General features: G+C 38.8%; 1 protein-coding gene across 2 annotated transcripts in view; it reads left to right on the top strand.

The window, feature by feature from the left end:
- HACD2 (3-hydroxyacyl-CoA dehydratase 2) overlaps positions 1 to 18,833 on the top strand; it is an 88,514-nt gene that overhangs the window by 44,989 nt on the left and 24,692 nt on the right. For both annotated transcript variants that reach the window (XM_006078557.3, XM_044942598.1), the window contains exon 4: positions 12,609 to 12,697. In XM_006078557.3, coding sequence (XP_006078619.2) covers positions 12,609 to 12,697 — 89 coding nt within the window. The remainder of the gene's footprint in view (positions 1 to 12,608; positions 12,698 to 18,833) is intronic.

Here is an 18,833-nt window from a genome sequence, read left to right as displayed (position 1 = left end):
TCTAAAACACCTGCAGTGACCACTAAACCTAATAAGATGGTAATTTACTCTAAAAATACTGACTATAATACAGATGTTTGAGTAAGTTTCCATGACTTACAATTGACTTTTTGTGTCCTCTTTGAGAATGGCTTCTAATACTTCTGTGTTTTCGTCTTTTTTCAAAATGCGTCACCCTTTTGTGTTATCCTCAGAATAGTTGGAAATGTGTCATTTTTTTTTCACGTTATATTTTGCTCTCATTCAGAGATTAGACTTCCAGTAACTTTGTTAAAAAATAGAGACCCCAAAGGTAAAGAAAGTGAAATCACTCAGTTGTGTTCGACTCTTTGTGACCCCATGGACTGTAGCCCACCAGGCTCCTCCATCCATGGAATTTTCTAGGCAAGAGTACTAGAGTGGATTGCCATTTCCTTCTTCAGGGGATCTTCCCGACCCAGGGATCAAACCCAGGTCTCCCGCATTGCAGGCAGACGCTTTACCATCGGAGCCACCAGGGAATCCAACAAATGGGTATTTGATAAAGCATGCAGGAGCTCATTTCCTTTAGAGGTCTCTAAGACTTCCAAGGCTTCTCTTACAGCCAACTTATTGTTACTTTTTACATGTAAGAGCCTCAATTAAGTGGAGATTCTTAATTAGTGGCAGAGACTCTGACCACTGGCCATCTGAAACAGAGGAAACAGTAAAGGCATGTAAAAGACATCCAGTAAACTTGAAATCACTACTATAGTCAAAGCCATTTAACATGTAAGTACATGGCTCAAAAAACTGGGCCTGTTGGTTCCAGTTTTTTCATGTACACTGAATTATACATGGATTGTTTTCTCTCATTACATCTGTCATAAAGGAGCTCTAAGCCAAGTTTGGGTTCTGCCCCAAGCAAGTGCACAAGCCTTCTCCATATCTGTTTAGGTATTAATTTCTCCCACGGTTTCAAGTTATTTTTCCTACCCCTATCTTCTGTAGGCTCAACTTCCTACCTTATATCTTTGTTATATATCATAGTGCTTTTCCAGCTTTTCACAAGTTTGCCTAATACCTGTGAGAAGTGCAATTCCACTGTAAGAGGTTTGAGAGTAAAGACCAAATAACTTGCCATAAATATCGAACACTTTTGAAGTTCCCTTCTTTATGTTTTAATGTAAAAATGGATTTCCCCTCAGAATTTCAGGGAAAAATTAATGAATCATGAAAATACATTATATGTATATCCTGTGACTTTGTCTCCTAAAGTAGAATTGGTTATGCAGAAGTAAAATTTCAATGAAAAATACCTTAAATTGTCCATGTAATACAATATAACTTACTATTGATTCTCAGTGAGTCCAGCACAGGCACTTTTTCCTCCAGTGTTGAAAGTGTTTACTCTTCCACATATAGCAGTTGGCTTGCATTTGGGGCCTCATTGTTGTTCAGTCGCTAGGTCTGTCCAACTTTTTGCCACCACCATGGACTGCAGCACGCCAGGTTTCCCTGTCCTTCACTATCTCCGGGAGTTTGCTCAAACACATGTCCATCAAGTCGATAAGGCCATCCAACCATCTCATCCTCTGTTGCCCTCTTCTCCTCCTGCCCCCAATCTGTCCCAGCTTCAGGGTCTTTTCCAATGAGTTGGTTCTTTGCATCAGGTGGCCGAAGTATTAGAGCTTCAGCATCCAACCCTTCCAGTGAATATTCAGTGTTGATTTCCTTTAGGATTGACTGGTTTGATGTCCCTGCTGTCCAAGCGACTCTCAAGGGTCTTCTCTAGCACCACAATTTGAAAGCATCAATTTTTCAGTGCTCAGGGCCTCATTGGATGACTATTACATTATCTTTGACTGTAAAATCACAATCAGCATGGCCAGGAGACCTGAGACCACCACTCACTCTGTTCACACTGTGAAATCCTGGGTAGAGTCGCCTGCTGCTGCTGCTAAGTTGCTTCAGTCATGTCCGACTCTGTGTGACCCCATAGATGGCAGCCCACCAGGCTCCCCCGTCCTGGGATTCTCCAGGCAAGAACACTGGGGTGGGTTGCCATTTCCTTCTCTAACGCGTGAAAGTGAAAAGTGAAAATGAAGTCGCTCAGTTGTGTCCGACTCTTAGCGACCCCATGGACTGCAGCCTACCAGGCTCCTCCATCCATGGGATTTTCCAGGCAAGAGTATTGGAGTGCGTTGCCATTGCCTTCTCCGCAGAGTTGCCTACATGAAGTAATTTTTCTGTCTTATTTACTTTGGGTTGAGTTCATACTTGATTGCTTGTGGGATGTTGCTGGACTGGACCCTGATGCACATCTTTTACATATACATGCCCCAGTTTGAGAAGCACCACTGTATTTAAAATTTTGTCACGTAAAGGGAAAAGATTTCTTTCTAACTACATAGTCCTTCCCAATGCTAGACACATGAAGTATTCTTGTACCTGATTTTATATTCATTTCTGTTTTGTGAAAAAAATAAGCATTTAGTAACATTATCCTTTTAACACAAAATGTAATGCCATCGTATAGTTTAGTACATCTTTTTGAAATGCCAGTCTCAAATCCAGAGCTTATCGTATGAATACCATAATTTTGCTATTGATTTCAGTGTAAGACACAAATTTCTTTTGTCAGAGGCTCAATAAAGTAAGTGTGCTTATGTTAAGTATATTGAAAATTGCTTTCTGGGGGGTCAGGTGTTGCAACTCCAAGAGGAATGGTCCGTTTTCTATATCCCAGAAAAAAAGGAAAGAAAACTGCCTCTCTGTTAGTCCTTTAAAAAACAAAAAAAGCCAGACATCTTCCTTGAATTTCATACTCCCACCCTTCTCTTCATTTTGGTCAGAAATATTTTCTGTTTCCCTAAGATTAGCTTGTACTCTAAGAGAAAATATTTAAGAAAATTTCTGTTTAAGATTGGAATTAGTTCAATTTCAGAATTATCTTTTGCTGATGCCAAATGTTTAGTCTCTTGTTAAGAATGATGATTTTATTAGTTTTAAAATTTTAACTCTTATTTTTTATAAGGAGTTTAAGTAATGTGTAAAAGTACATAAAGTTTAAAAATGATTCCAGATTCTACCAATAGTGCTAATCCTGACTAATATTAGATAAGCATCATTCAGGAAGCATTCTCTTTACATATATGTTCATACAAAGAAAGAAAAAGTTAATAGAAGAATCAAGTTGTATAGTTCATGCTATACATGCTATTTTTCAGTAAAATTACTGGGTTTGTAAAAAATAAATACATTGTAAAACCTTTAACCATGAGAAAAACATTATTTATCAAAAGGTCCCTTAAAGTTTAATAAAAAGATTATGAAAAATTTAGATTAAACTTACATTTAGCTATATTTTAGGCAATATTTAATTCTGTTAAGAGAAATAGTATTGTTATTTGTTCTTCCATCAGTTCTTCCCTGACTCCCATTTTAAAATTGTTACTAATTTAATATTAGGACTTCCCTCTAGCTCAAACAGTAAAGAATCTGCCTGTAATGCAGGAGACCCAGGTTTGATCCCTGGGTGGGGAAGATCCTCTGGAGAAGGGAATGGCAATCCACGCCAGTATTCTTGCCTGGAGAATCCCATGGACAGAGGAGCCTAGCAGGCTACAGTCCATGGGGTCACACAGAGTCGGACACGACAGAAGCGACTTAGCACAGCACAGCACACTCTGTTTTATGACCATAATTACCATAATTGTTTAGTTTTAGTGTTATATGTAAATGGATTCATTGCCTACAGTGGACCCCTTTAGCATGACTTTTCTACTCCTGAGTTCTTTATCTTGATTTATGTCTAGTTTGTCTGAATTTCTGACACCGTGTGTTTCTCAGGGTCAGTCACATAGGCATTATGTGACAAATTCTTAAATATTTAGTGGCGTCTACCTTTTGCCAGTGACGTCTTGGCTGGGTATCATATTCTTGAACATACTTTCTTTTCCTCAGACCTTTGTATTAATAGTGTTGCTTCATCGTTTGTTGACATTGAATGTTGCTGTGGAGAAATTTGAAGCCAGGCTTATTTTCTTGCCACTTTGTAGGTAACTTGTTGTGTTTTTTTTTTTTTTTTTTTTTCCTCCTTGGATCCCAGAAGTATTATTTTTGTAATCAAGAAAGTTCTAAGTTTTACTTTTTCACTGTTCTTTCAGTACAAATGTAGTTCTTTCGTTTCTTGGACTATACCCTTAAATACGTTTTCTGTTCTATTGTTGGTTTCTCTACTTTGAGAATAGCAATTATCCTTGTGTTGGATTGTCTGTATTTTCTGTAATTATCATCTTCCTTCCAATTGCTTACATCTTTGACTTTTCTCCTAAATTCAATGCTTGGTTTATTTTTTTAATTTAATTTTTTTGGCTTAAATTAGCACCTGTTTATTAGCTCTTAGGTCAGAAGTTCGGTGGGCTCAGGTGTGTTTTTGGCTTGGAAGTGGAAGTGTTAGTCATTCAGTCATGTCCAACGTTTTGTGACCCCCATGGGCTCACCTGCTAGGCTCCTCTGTCCATGGGATTCTCCAGGCAAGAATACTGGAGTAGGTTGCCATTGCCTTCTCCAGGGAATCTTCCCAACCCGGGGATCAAACCTGGGTCTCCTGCATTGCAGGAAGATTCTTTATCATCCTAACCACCAGAGTGTTTTCTGCTTAGTATTTCACAAAGCCAAAATCAAGGTATCAGCTGGGCTGGATTCTTATCTAGAGACTAGGGGAAAATCTGCTTCTAAGCTTATTGGCAGATTTCAATTCCTTGTGGTTACAATGCTAAGATCCAATTTCCTTTCTGGTTATTGTCCTTAGGTTGCTCCTAGCAATTGGATGATGCTCTCCCGTCTTTGCACATGGCCTCTCCATCTTCATAGCCAGCAGTGGTGCCTCAGATCCTTCTTGTGCTTCAGATCTGTCTGACCTCCTCCTGCCAACAATGCATGCTTTATTTTACTTGCATTATGTTCATGTGATTGCTGTGCCTTTTGTCTTGTGAGCAGCTCTGTCCAGCCATTTTCTTTGCTCTGATACAAACGTTACTGAATCCACCCTGACTGCATTTCCACAATGTTTAAGGTTCAGTTGTTTTTCCCTCTGAGCTACAGTTCAAGGATGGAGGTTTTCCTGATTTATGTATTTTTCTACACGCTGAGGATATGGGAGTAGGGCTTAGAGAGTATATGGATATTAAAACATCAAGCCTTAATAATTAAAACTGTATGCATATATTGATATAGAAAGATATTCAGGATTTTTTTTTTCTCATTTGTTCATTGGAGTATAATTGCTTTACAGTGTTTTGTTGGTTTCTGCTGTACCACATCATGAGTAAGCCATATATTTACATATATTCCCTTGTCTTGAGCCTGCTTCCACCCTACCCCATCCTACCCATCTAGGTCATCACAGAGCACCTAGCTTAGCTCCGTGTGCTATACAGCGGCTTCCCACTAGCTGTATTTTACACATGATAGTGTATATGTGTAAAGACTGCCATCGTGGAAACAATTGGAAGAGTGTGTATAAATGTATCTTTACACATTGACTCACATATTTGCTGTTGATTGCCTAAACTGTATCTCTGGAGTGATAGACAAAGCATTAACTGGTTGCCTGTAGGAAAGCCACCTGAGTGGTGGTAGGATGGATTTGGGAGGGAAGCTTTTCTTGGTGTATCTTTTTATACTTTAAAAGTTTTGAACAAGGTGAACGAATTACTTATTTAAAGACACATGAGCTCTTTCTTCTCTTCTGAGACTTAATTACTCCATCCTGGAGTTCTTCAACCCTGTAGAAAGTATATCCTGTCCACATAGGGAACTTTGCACTAGTCTTCCAACTCTGTGGGGGATCTGAAAGGCTTAGCATCAATGAGGTGGCTCCCAGTTAGTCATTTCCCCGTCACTTTCCAGCCTCCGTGTCTGTCACACTCCAGTCAGAAATTTGTGTTTCTCTCCAAATCTAGGCCTGTTAGTGGAGATTCTTGCAATTTTTTTGATTCACCAGTATCACTTTTGGGGGTTGAGGACAGAGTAGGAGGTATGCAATAATCCCTTCTTTCTTGGCTAGCACTTTTTAAAATGTGTGACATAACGTTTTACCCGATTCCTTTCTGGTTACTGCTAGCCATTTTTGTTGTTGTTATTTAATGTTCATTATTTTTAGTTCAGTGGATTTGGAATTTGGGTAGGGAGATTCTGATTTCAGTTTCCACATTTAATTTAATTGCTGGCACCAACTTTGTGACTCCTGTCTTTCTTTGGTAGCGGGCTCCATCTGAACACAACCCTGCTCTGCTCCTGGCCTGTGTTGCCTTTCCTGTACTTAACTTTCATCCTGGTCTTGGTCATGTGTAGCTAGTCTCCCAGTCCCACTAACCTGGCCCATGTGAGGGATGCATCAGGCAGGAAGGATTTCTCAGTGCTACTCAGCTTCGCAGGGCTCAGGTGGTTGGAGCATCCTCGTAGCACCCTGGTTCAGGAGAAATGAGAAACTGATGGCCAGCTCCCCTTTATACAGCTTTTGCTTAACACATCCACACACAAGTGCCTGCGTTTCTTTTATCTGCCAGTGTTTTGCTTCAAAAGTTCATCACCCTTTCAACATAAATTCTCATAATTATTTCTCAATTTATAACCTTGCTTTGCCAAAGATTTGCAGTGCTGACAGAGATATCTTTCTGAAACTGAGAAGCAGTCATGCCATTTTCCTGTTTACAAATGTTTTACTAGCCCCACATCAACTTCAGGGAAAATGTGCTAAAAACAAAAGCTATTCCAAAGCAAATCAGTTATAGCCTGAGAGTGTAAGTTCATGGGAGCAGGGACTTTTCCTTCCCTGTTGTACCCCCAGCATGAAGAACAGTACCGAGTAGGTACCCCCAAAATATTTGTTGAATTAGTGATAGGTTCCTCTCAATACTTCTGTCCAATAGATAAATATCATGGACCGAAGAACCTGGCTGACTACAGTCCATGGGATCGCAAAAAGAGTCAGACATGACTTAGCTACTAAACCACCCAACAACAATATATACCTAGTAATCATTTTGAATGAATTTTGATCTAGTAATAGCTTACTGATCAGGTTGCAGAATCTCTCTTTGTCGTTTGGAAACAGCCAGTTGAAGCAGTCATCCACAGCAAAAGTGTGCAGTTTGGGTAGTTTTAATATGCTATGTTAATGAGCACTGTGTTCAAATAAAGGGTAATGGTATAACAGATGTGATCACAGTGGGATTGACTGTTAGAAGTCTAGAAAAGATCTGCTGTCATGAGGGTCAGAAGTGCTGTTTACTGGGTGACTGGTTGAGGTAGGTTCTGTGCTGTAGAAACTAAGTAAAGTGAGAGTTGGTATAGATGGCATCACTTGGAAAAATTTCAGGTGCCTAAATAGCAAGATTCTCTGGAACAGGCATGTAGGAGCACCTGCAGGCAAAGCCAAAAACATCTCTGCATCTGTGTCAAATTAGAAAGCATTGATCGGCTTTTTATTTCCTAACTTACTCAAATTTAAATTTACTGCTGAGGCAGCGCTAAAGCAGGCATGCTTCCATGCTGCTGGTAGGAGTGTATATTGATACAACCTTTTTGGAAAGCAATTTGGTGGTATATTTCAAGAGCTCTAAAGGCATTCATGCCATTTGACCTAGTAGTTACACTTCTGGGAAGTGTCCCAAGGAAATAATCCTTTTTTTTTTTTTAAAAAAAAGGGTCTACGCCTCAAAAAAATTTTAAGTGTTACTTTTAATACTTAATTACTTCATTTATAGTATCAAGAAATTGGAACAATATAAATGTCTCACAGAAGAAGAAGAGATAAACAAATATATACCACTCAAAGGGATATTATGACTCAAGTTAAAATATTTTTAATATGTTGTAAGATAGAAAATTTCTTAAAATGTTAAATGAGAAAACCAAGCCACAAGAGTATAAACAATAGAAGTTGAACTGTATTTAAAAACAGAAGAAAAGACTGGCGGGAAATTTACCAAAAAAGTAAATCTTTATTTTTGGTACCCAAACTTACTTGTTAAGGAAAGCAATCAAATAATTCTTGTTTAGCGCTTTTGAAAGGGAAACATATAAATATCCATGTTTCCTAGGAAAGGGAGCTTTGTAGTAGAGAAGGGATAATTAGTAAAGCCGTATATAGTTGAACGGTGATATTCATCTCCAGATCTCCCAAACCCCTCTGTTTAAAATCACACTTACAAAGCATTCTAATTTTGACAGCAAAAAATACACCCCTAGATGAGGGTCTCTAAAATCGTAGTCATTCAGTTATTACAAAGGCTGTGCATCTATTACAAGTAAATAAATTGACATTTTGGTTTGTTAGCTAGTCTCCTATGAATTTAATTAATGAGCTGGTTTTTCCCAAGAGACTAATTCTTGCTCTTGAGTAACATAAAATCAGATTTTTGAACTTGGAAGTCTGAGGTCCAGATCCTGGACTTTTTTGATCCCCAACCAAATATAGCAGCAGCCCTAGAGTACTGCTCAAACCATTAGCCATCTAGCCTGTTGTTTCAGTGATAAAAGAAGAGCAGAAATTAAAGGAAAAAAATATTAATTTTTACGTGATGAGCTGGTCTATGAGTTAAAAAAAAAAAGAAGCTAGAAAGAGTGGTGGTCTTTCCTTAAGTGACAAGTACTTGATAACTCATTTAGGAAAACCTTTGATTGTCAATCTTTTTTAGTTTTTCTTATTGGAATTGTGATCTGGCTAAGTATATTCACTTAATGTTTGACTTACTAATTAGCTTCTTTAGCAGTATTACATATTACACCATCAGGCTCTATACTTCATTTGTGCATTTGTTTAAATAAAAGGTTTATTCACATACCATTTGATTCATTCATTTAGAGTGTACAGTTTTAGAACATAATCAATTTTAGAACATTTTCATTACCCCAAAACAAAACTGTGTACCTACTGACAATTACTTTCCATTTTCTTCCTAACCTCCCAGGCCCAGGTCACTACTAATCTCCTTTCTGTCTGTATAATTTTGCCTACTCTGGATATTTCATCTTAATTGAATTATATAGTACATGCTCTTTTGTAACTGGCTTCTCACTCAGCATCATGTTTTAAGGTTCATTAATATTGTAGCATGTATCATTACTTCATTTCTTTTTTCTATTACTTTCTATTTTATTTCTAATGTCCCATTGTATGGGTATGCCACATTTTATTTATCCCTTCATCTGTTGATGGACATTTTTAATATTTCCACTTTGGGACTAATATAAATACCACTATAAACATTGGTATAAAAGTTTTTGTATGGGTGTGTGTGTGTGTGTGTGTGTGTATATATATATATATATATAAACGCTTTTGAACTGTGGTGTTGGAGAAGACTCTTGAGAGTCCCTTGGGCCACAAGGAGATCCAACCAGTCCATTCTAAAGGAGATCAGTCCTGGGTGTTCATTGGAAGGACTGATGCTAAAGCTGAGACTCCAATACTTTGGCCACCTCATGTGAAGAGTTGACTCATTGGAGAAGACTCTGATCCTGGGAGGGATTGGGGGCAGGAGGAGAAGGGGATGACAGAGAATGAGATGGCTGGATGGGTGGCATCACCGACTCGATGGACGTGAGTCTGAGTGAACTCCAGGAGTTGGTGATGGACAGGGAGGCCTGGCGTGCTGCGATTCATGGGGTCACAAAGAGTTGGACGTGACTGAGCGACTGAACTGAACTGATACATGTTTTCATTTCTCTTGGGTATATATATTCTAAGAGTGAAATTTCTAGGTCATAGGATAATTCTGTATTTAACATTTTGAGCATTTTGAGGCAGACTGTTTTCCAGAGTGGCTGCACTATTTCCTAATCCTGTCAGCAATGTATGAGGGTTCCAGCTTCACATCCTCACCAATACTTGTTATTATGTTGTTGTTGTTCAGTTGCTAAGTCATGTCTGACTCTTTGTGAGCCCATGGATTGTAGCACACCAGGCTCCTCTATCCTCCAGAATCCCGCAGAGTTTGCTCAAATTTGTGTCCATTGAGTCAGTGATGCTATGTAACCATCTTATCCTCTGCTGCCCCCATCTCCTTTTGCCTTCAGTCTTTCCCAGCATCAGAGTCTTTTCCAGCATCAGGTCTTTTCCAGTGAGTCTGCTCTTCAAATCAGATGGCCAAAGTATTGGAGTTTCAGCTTTTACAACAGTCCTTCCAATGACTATTCAGGGTTGATTTCCTTTAAGATTGACTGGTTTAATTTTGTTATTATATGTCTTTTTAATGGTGGCCCTCCTAGTGGATGGACTTCCCTGGTGGCTCAGACAGTAAAGTATTTGCTTGCAATGTGGAAGAACCGGGTTCAATCCCTGGGTCGGGAAGATCCCCTGGAGAAGGAAATGGCAATCCACTCTAGTACTATTGCCTGGAAAATCCCATGGACAGAGGAGCCTGGTAGGCTACAGTCCATGGGGTAGCAAAGAGTCAGACAGGACTGAGCAACTTCACTTTCACTTTCACTTTCCTAGTGGATGTGAAGTGTATCTACCTCATTATGACTTTAATTTTCATTTCTCTAATGATATTGAGCACCTCTTCATGTGCTTATTGACCATTTGCATATTTTCTTTGGAAAAATATCTACTCAAATCCTTTGCTCACTTTTAAATTGGATTTTCTTTTATTATTGAATTATAAGAGCTCTTTATATATCTTACATATAAGCTCCAGATTATATATGTATTTGTAGATACTTTCTCCTGTGGGTTTTCTTTTCACTGTCTTAATGTCCTTCGAGACACATAAGTTTTTAGTTCCGATAAAGCCCAATTTTATTTATTGTGCTTTTGTTTTCATATCTGATAAACCATGGCCTAATCCAGAATCACAGAAATTTACATCTATGTTTTCTTCAAAGAGTTATTTTGCCTCTTACATTTAGATCTTTGATCCATCTGGAGTGATTTTTTATATTTGGTCTAAGAAAGTGTCCCAGCTCCATTCTTTAGCATGTGGATATTCAGTTATCCCAGAACCATTTGTTGAAAAGACAAATATTTTTCCACTGATTTGTCTTGGCACTCTTGTTGAAAAATCAAGTGAATATGAATGTGAGGGTTTACTTCCAGACTCTCAGTTCTATTCCATATATTTATATGTCCATATGTTTATATTTTTATATTCATTCTATATCCCTGGAGAAGGAAATGGCACTCCATTATTCCCCACTCCAGTATTCTTGCCTGGGAAATCCCATGGACAGAGGAGCCTGGCAGACTGTAGTCCATGGGGGTCACAAAGAGTTGGATGCAACTGAGTGGCTAACACTTTGACTTGCATTCATTCTATAAAGGTTTATTGAGCATCTTTATATGCCAAGCATTGTGCTTGACATGTCCATTTTACTTGCTTTTGAAAACCAAACTGTACCTCTTCAAAGCCCAAATCTTTAAAACTCATTCTAATAGGATGTAGCATCTCTTTTTCTTAATGAGATATAAAATAATTTTCTTTCGTAGCCAAACCTATAGAGGTAATTTTAGCTTCATATGATTGCACATATGTCTTTTGGCAAGTTGTAGTTTGTCCAGCTATATAAATGTCCAGAAGTCTGAGTGATTTTAGAGGGCTTGGAAGAATGAAAATTGATCAGGGATAGTCCATTGAATGTATTGAAGATAAGGTTAGTTTTAAAGTGGATGAAGAATTTACTACCTGTGATAAGGGGTTTCTGGCAAGTGTGGAGTTGCCCACATGCAACTTGACAGGTCTGGGAAGTTGGTAAGTCTAGTTACTAATAGCAGTATGACCAGAGAGAAATGGTGGAGGGGTTATTGGACTGGAGACCCATAATTCTGCTTCCAGATTTTATTTTTGTAGCAGTTCCTTGCCAATGTGAAGTTACAGAGAGGAGAATATTTTTAGATAATGAATTATTACTCAGTTTAAAATGAATTAAAGGATGGAAGATTTTTATATAATGGTGGTGGCTGGTCTCTAGATACAGACTGGTTGTATGAATTGAAGGGAGAAGCCAAAGAAATGTAAACTTAGCAGAACTTGATAATTATCAAAAATAACTAAACATGATTCTAGCGTTATAACTTGAGGACATTGGAAAGATAATTGTACCAGTGCTTACCCTAATGAATAAGGTGAGAAAAAATGGTGTATAAACTTTGAGTTTGTCTGCTTGTTGGCAAAATATAAAAAATGCCAACCTAACTGTTAGTGTATCATATCCAGTCTGAAAGCCAGGAGCTTTCAACATTCTGTTGACACAAACAATTGATTTTCCTTTCCATAGTTGCGTATTCATTTCTGAAACCCATATTGTAAAATGAGCTTTCAGTGTCTAATTTTAAGCATTAAGCAGTGGTTTTATTTTCTCTGCCTGTAAAAGTATTAAAAAATACTATACTTTGTCAGTGACTTTGAAAGACCTAGGAAAGTTACCTAGATTCCATGGTTTGCAATTACCAGTAACAATATTATTGTGTTGAGGGAGGAAAAAGTTTTAATATTGACTACACTGAAAAACATAGTCTATATAGCAATGTAGATGCTCATGATGGCTTTAAACATTAAAATTTGGATGTTTTAGGAAATCTATTACATTTTGAAACTCACTACAATACATTTATTTACCCATCCTAAATTTTCTTTCAGGAATTGTTCCATCTTCTGTTGTCCTGACTTCTTTCCAGGTGATGTCAAGAGTTTTTCTAATATGGGCAGTAACACATAGTGTCAAAGAGGTAAGCATTTAAATAGACAAAAATAAAATAATATGAGCATTAACAAACTTCAGTCAACTTTTCTTTCTCACATGTGTATTATTGCTAAAGATGGAACTCCACATCATATCAATATAGCCCAAATAAAATTCACTTGTACTATAGGAATTTGGTTACTTGTGGGAAACATAACCCAAATATACAGAATTGAAAAAAGGAGACTGATTACACTAAGTCCTGAAGTCTCAATTCCCTCTGAGATTTGGCTGGTGTGGCTATGGTCTGTACCTTAGTTATATTTTTCTGGTTTCTTGTTTGAATTCAGCACCTTAAACTCTGGACAGCTGCATCTTTGTAGTGGGACTGTTGGCGAAGTGAGGGACGTAAATTCATTCCCAGTCCAATCTTTGTCAGACCAGGGTAAAGTAACAAACTTGTTCCTACCTAGTCCACTTGCATTCATGGAATTCCCAAGTGTGCTGAGTCCAGTGGTTCAGGGAGATGAGTGCTCTTCTGAGGGTCTGAGGCAGATGCCCAGCCAGGCCAGCTTCTTATAAGAACTGGAGGGAGGAAACCATCATTACCATGGCTATAAATCCACAGCTATCTTTCATTGTCTGGTATTGGAGAAGGGAATTGTTTTTCAGTATGTTTTTCGCTTTTTAAAAGTCCCTTATTGTTAATGTCACCATGAGGCAGAGTACTGGTACCCACCAAGAAGATTCAGATTTCAGTTTTCCAGTCCCAGTAACTTACCACCAGCATTATGGGGTACTTTAGCCTCATGGAATGCGCTTTATTAGTTTAGCTATTAGCTTTATTAGTTTAGCTATTAGCATTATCCTGGTGTTTTCTTTGTCTTCTATTACTCTGAAATCCCTGTCAAAACACTTGGTTTTTCAGGATTTATTTAGACAGTTTCATTTGTTTTTTAACTAGTGATTGTTTTTAACTTTTTATTAGCATGTGGTTTATACATAAAAAAATGCACATAGTTAAGTTTTTAATGAAAATTGACTAAGCTAAGTTGTTGTTCTTGTTACAGATCCACAGAATTTTTCTTTTAAGCTCATTTTCTCCTTGAAGATGTCTATTTACGCTTTCTGTGTAGGAAGGATGTAAAGCAATCTGATACTTTGACATGATCTCTTTTTAGAGTGGCCACATTTCTTTAAAAAAAGAAAAAGTCAAAAACAGGCAAGTAAATCCTAACGTGACATATTGCCCCTTGTTGTCATTCTTAGTTGTTTTTGGAGTAAGGAAAAGTTACTCTCTTCATTGGCTTCAATGTCCTTTCTATAAATCATAATAACTTGTATTTCTTCCTTCTTTCCTTTCCATTTAACCAGCAACTCATAGTTTTAACTTCCCAATAGTCTTAAGTGACCTAAACTTTCTTCCTAATAGTAACTCATTTATATTCTTAAACAAGTAATTATGTACTTCTAATAATTAAATGTTAGTTACATGAAGATAGAGTGTTATCAACTGTGGAGTGTTTATAATCAGCCAAGAGAGTCAGATACTAGGTGTTCAGGAGCTAATGCTCCAGCTGATGGATTATTCATGGCCTCTGCTTCTCCTCTCTTCTGCTTCAGTAACCACTCCTGCTTATTTGCACTTCTGGCAAAGAGTATAGACAAGTAAATCAAAAATGCTTACAATTCAAATTAAGCAATTGTTACCATATTGCTGTTACCAACATTTCCTAGAATTTTCTGGGCAGAGCAATAAGACAGCTTGGCTTAAAAAGCTATTAAATGTCTCTGTGGATTACAGGTATGCAGACCTGGCCATTGCCCTTAGTAATCACCCACCTGACAGATGCACAGACTTGCATTTAACAGATGGTTTCACATGTAGTGTCAACACAGTAATTTCAGTTATATGCTTGTTATGTTTGCATATTCAGAATTGTTTCTCTGCAGCCAATGTTACCCAATTTTACTATCATTAACATATCATTTTCTTAGGAATGTAGTAAATCTTACTGTCTTTCTGTTACCTCTTCCGTTTTCTTTTCATGTATACCCTATTGATTGACTTATTCCTTTCTCACGTAAATAGGATTCATTGTTTCTACTGCTCCATGATCACACTTCTTGTCTTTTCTTTGAAAAGAACCCATTCATTGTTTTGTTGATGGCAGTAGATTCCCCCTTGACCCACCCCAAGTTGCTGATAGGTAGCTTGAAGACCTGTTAGTGTGGCATTTCAGAGGCCAGTTTGTTTTCTGTCACCTGCTCCTTACCCCCCTTCTCTTAGCAAAGGCTATTTTTTCTGCTGTCAAGTTTCATGTTAGCTATAATTTAGTTTGTCCTATACAACATTATATATGGCTTCCCTGTTAAATGTCCATTCTTCTCTTTACTGAAACATCTTTTAAATATCATTATTTTCCTTATATTCAGCTTTATTTTTAATGGTGGGAACCACACAACTAGTAACTAAATTCCCAATAACTAATGCATAGGGAAATTGATTCCAGAAATAACTGCTTAATAAAATATATCTCACTTTATCATATTAATGTTCAAATTCTTTTCACAGTACGTTGCTTTCATCCTCAGTTTCTTTTCTTACATCACATGTCCTCTAAAGTGGACACGCATGCCTTGTTCTCATAGCATTACATTTGGGTTTGGACTCTTGGCCCCACCCTCTTTGGCCTGCCTGGATTTTCTACACTCGTTCCTCTTGTTTTCTGTAATTGTACATGATGTACTAAGGTATAACCTGTATACATTTTAGGACTAGATACTACATTTTTCATATTTGAGGTAGATTTTCTTTTAAGAGGCCCTATAGAACATGCATTCTTACCTGTCATTTTTATTCTCTGCTGCTGAGAACAGCAGAGAACTAGTCACATAAATGTTGCCAGGTATATCAGAGAACTAAAAGATGATCAGATGGTTTTCTTCTCTGACGTATAAGGATCCACCATCACTAGCAGGACTTCTTGATGAGCAGGATATTAAAGATAAAATGTCTGTATGCTCAAAAGCTTTTTCTTGACCTAACATAGCAAATAACCTCCCCACTTCTTTCCTTTTAAAGGGACTCTTTATATAAGCAAAGTTAAGCTTCTGATAACAAGTTCAGGGTGAGATATAGGGATTGTGGGATACAGGAGGAATCAGAAATTCTAGCCAACCTGTTTTCTTTGCAGTTTTTCCACATGACCCCCAGAAATGAACTGGCTTCTGCATTAGCCAGGATGGCAACTGCTACCGCCACATCAGGCTTCTGTGGGCATTTGTTCCCCTCACCTTCTGTTTGGGTCAGTGTCTTTGTCTCTTCATTGACCTGAAACAAAATTGATGTTTTTCAGAGTGAACTGCAGTAGGAAATGCCACCTTATGTCCCTTACTATGACCCCCCCACCCCCCACTCCTATCCCCCATCAAAAACAGAAGTCCATAGGGCACATATTCTTCCTTCTCTAAAAGTAGCTAAGCCAAGCCCCAGATTCCTGGACACACAAGTAGGCCACTGTCCCTTTTCTTGGCCAACCCTCTTTGAAGAAGCCCCCACATATCCTCTCCTGAGTTCTCAGTGTGAGATTGCTGTGTTCTTGAGCAGAAGTCCCAGGTTACCGCTGTGAGCAGCAGTTAAATAAGAAGTTGTTGGGCTCTCACTGTGACTTAGCCTAAGTGCAGCGAACACCTTCAACACCTTACTAGGTGGGGTAACTTGTGTAAAATAGAGCTTTGCCCTGGATTGCTGAGCCTTCTGTCCTTTCTTCCTTACCCTTTGCCATCATTAGAGAAAAGGATGTTTTCTCACATTCCTCTGGAATGTCCTGTGAGTTCTCCTGATTTCACCAGTCAGCTGGTTCCCACTTCTCTCTGGCATGCCACTGGGCTTTGTGACTCTCAAGTTGCCATCATTGTTAACTTCTCATCAAGCTGCCTACAAAAAGTCTGTCATGCATGTTTAAGAAAGTAATGTCCAGTTCTCTATCATTATGCTGGTTTTGTTGTTTGTTGCATTACACTTTACAGAGGGCTTTATTAAAATATAATTATTCACTCTTGACAGTTGTCTCTAGGGGTAGGTTGTAGATTCCACTTAAGGCTTGGAAGCTAGAGCGGCAAACGACCGTCTGTCAAATGGCAGAGTTGAAAGTAAACTTCTGAATTCAAAGTCTTCATCCTGCATTAAAGTTTGCTCTCACCAGTTAGAAATGTGATGCAAACACATTCTTACTTTTGTATGCCAATCATACTTTATCCCGTGTAGAGTTGAAAACACCCATCTCAGTTATCACTGCCGTCTATGGGGTCACACAGAGTCGGACACGACTGAAGTGACTTAGCAGCAGCAGCAGCAGTTACCCATTCCAGTATTCTTGGGCTTCTCTGGTGGCTCAGACAGTGAAGAATCTGCCTGCAGTGCAGGAGATCTGGGTTGGGAGGATCCCCTGGAGGAGAGTATGGCCACCCACTCCAGTTTCTTGCGTAGAGAATCCCTATGGATAGAGGAGCCTGGCAGGCTACAGTCTATGGGGTCGCAGAGAGTCAGACACAACTGAGGGACTAAGCACATCACATCTCAGATGCAGAAGCACCTTTCCTCTTCAGCAGTTCTGTCATACCACATGCATATTGAAATATGGTTCTCTAGTCAGATGGTTTATGCATGAAATGTACAAGTAATTGCAGGCCCTGGGTGCTTGTCTGCAACACTTTGCCAGTGTGCTTCTCTGCTGCTTTAGTGCTCATTTTAGGGCTTCTGATATATCCCTCCAGTTAATTGACCTTTCTTCTTGAAAGTTCCAAGACTATTTTTCATACTGGCATATGGACTATTTGGAACAGAATTCCCTGGAAAGCTTCTTAGAAATGCACCTTCCAGGTCCCACCCCATATTTGATACAGAATTTTGAGGAGTGGAGACAGAGAACCATCACTGTTATTAAGCTCCTTGAATAATTTGATGAGATCTAAGATTAAAAATCCACTGTCCGTGGAACTGCAGCTCAGGTACATATAAGAGGAAGCTTGAGGGCCACCTTGCAGGCAGAGGCAGATCTGAAAGCACGGCAGGAAGAAAGTTAAAGTGTCATTTGTTTTGGGCGTAGGTTGCAGGGAAGGGCTCTATCGTGGGCATGTGCTCCTTGTTGCCTGGCAGTGCCACCAGGTAGGTCACTTATGACAACTTCTACCCAGGGAAATACTGCATCTCTCTTCTTGGGTTTTCTCAAGAAATATTGTTGTAGCCACATGTTCCGGGAGACAAACTCACTCAGAAGGACAATGCAGATAGTGGAGTGCAGTTTATTACACCAGTGGGCCCAAGGCAGAGTCTCCTCTTCGCCAAGGACCCCGACCAGTTTTTGTGAAAACCTTATATACCCTAAGTGTACATGCCCAAACCCACCTCCCCAAATTCCCTGAAACTAGTCTGAACACAGGAAAAGAAAGATACAGTCAAAGATAACCCATGATTCATATGCCTTAGGCCTAGGTAGTTAACAGTGGACAATTATCAATAGGCCTGTGGTCATACCTCAATAAGCATGATAGAATTTATGATTCTATTCAGTTACACAGATAATTAGGGTATTCTTTTAGGCAATGGAGAGTATAGGTATGAGCCCTGGGGCTCTTCCATCCGGGGGGTCTGGTTTTCCAGTATACACTTAGGGTATATAAAGTTTTCACAATAGATACTGGGCATATAGATCAAAGTCCACAGTCCAGCCCAAGATGGAGTCCTGCTTTCAAGACGGAGCCTCTTCTGTTTCCTCCTTCAATATCACCTTCCTTGGATAGTTTTTTATTTTCTAGGTAAGTCAAACACTGTATTCTAGAACATGGAGGCTGAGCAGCCATATCTTACATGAGGGTTGGTGAGGGTGGTCTTCGGCAGGCACTTACCTTGTGGCTTAGGACAAAGTACTTCACCTTTCTGAGCCTTGTTTTTGTCATCTGTGACAGAGTAATACTAGTATCTGCCCTGCTCATGTCACAGAGTTTTTATGAAGATTAAGTGACAGGACTATATGAAAACAAGGCATCAGTGTTTAGAAATATCAGGGTCTCTGGCTTGCAGTTTTTTTGCTGAGCAGCTTCTAAAATCATAACGTATAAAGTAGTTTCACTTCAGAAGGAATGCTGCTTCCTTCAGAGATGTAGCACAGTTTTCCTTG

This window comes from Bubalus bubalis, chromosome 1 (genome assembly GCF_019923935.1).
Source record: "Bubalus bubalis isolate 160015118507 breed Murrah chromosome 1, NDDB_SH_1, whole genome shotgun sequence".
NCBI lineage: Eukaryota > Metazoa > Chordata > Mammalia > Artiodactyla > Bovidae > Bubalus > Bubalus bubalis.
Note: the sequence above shows the minus strand (reverse complement) of the source record. Positions and strands in the feature narration are given on the sequence as shown.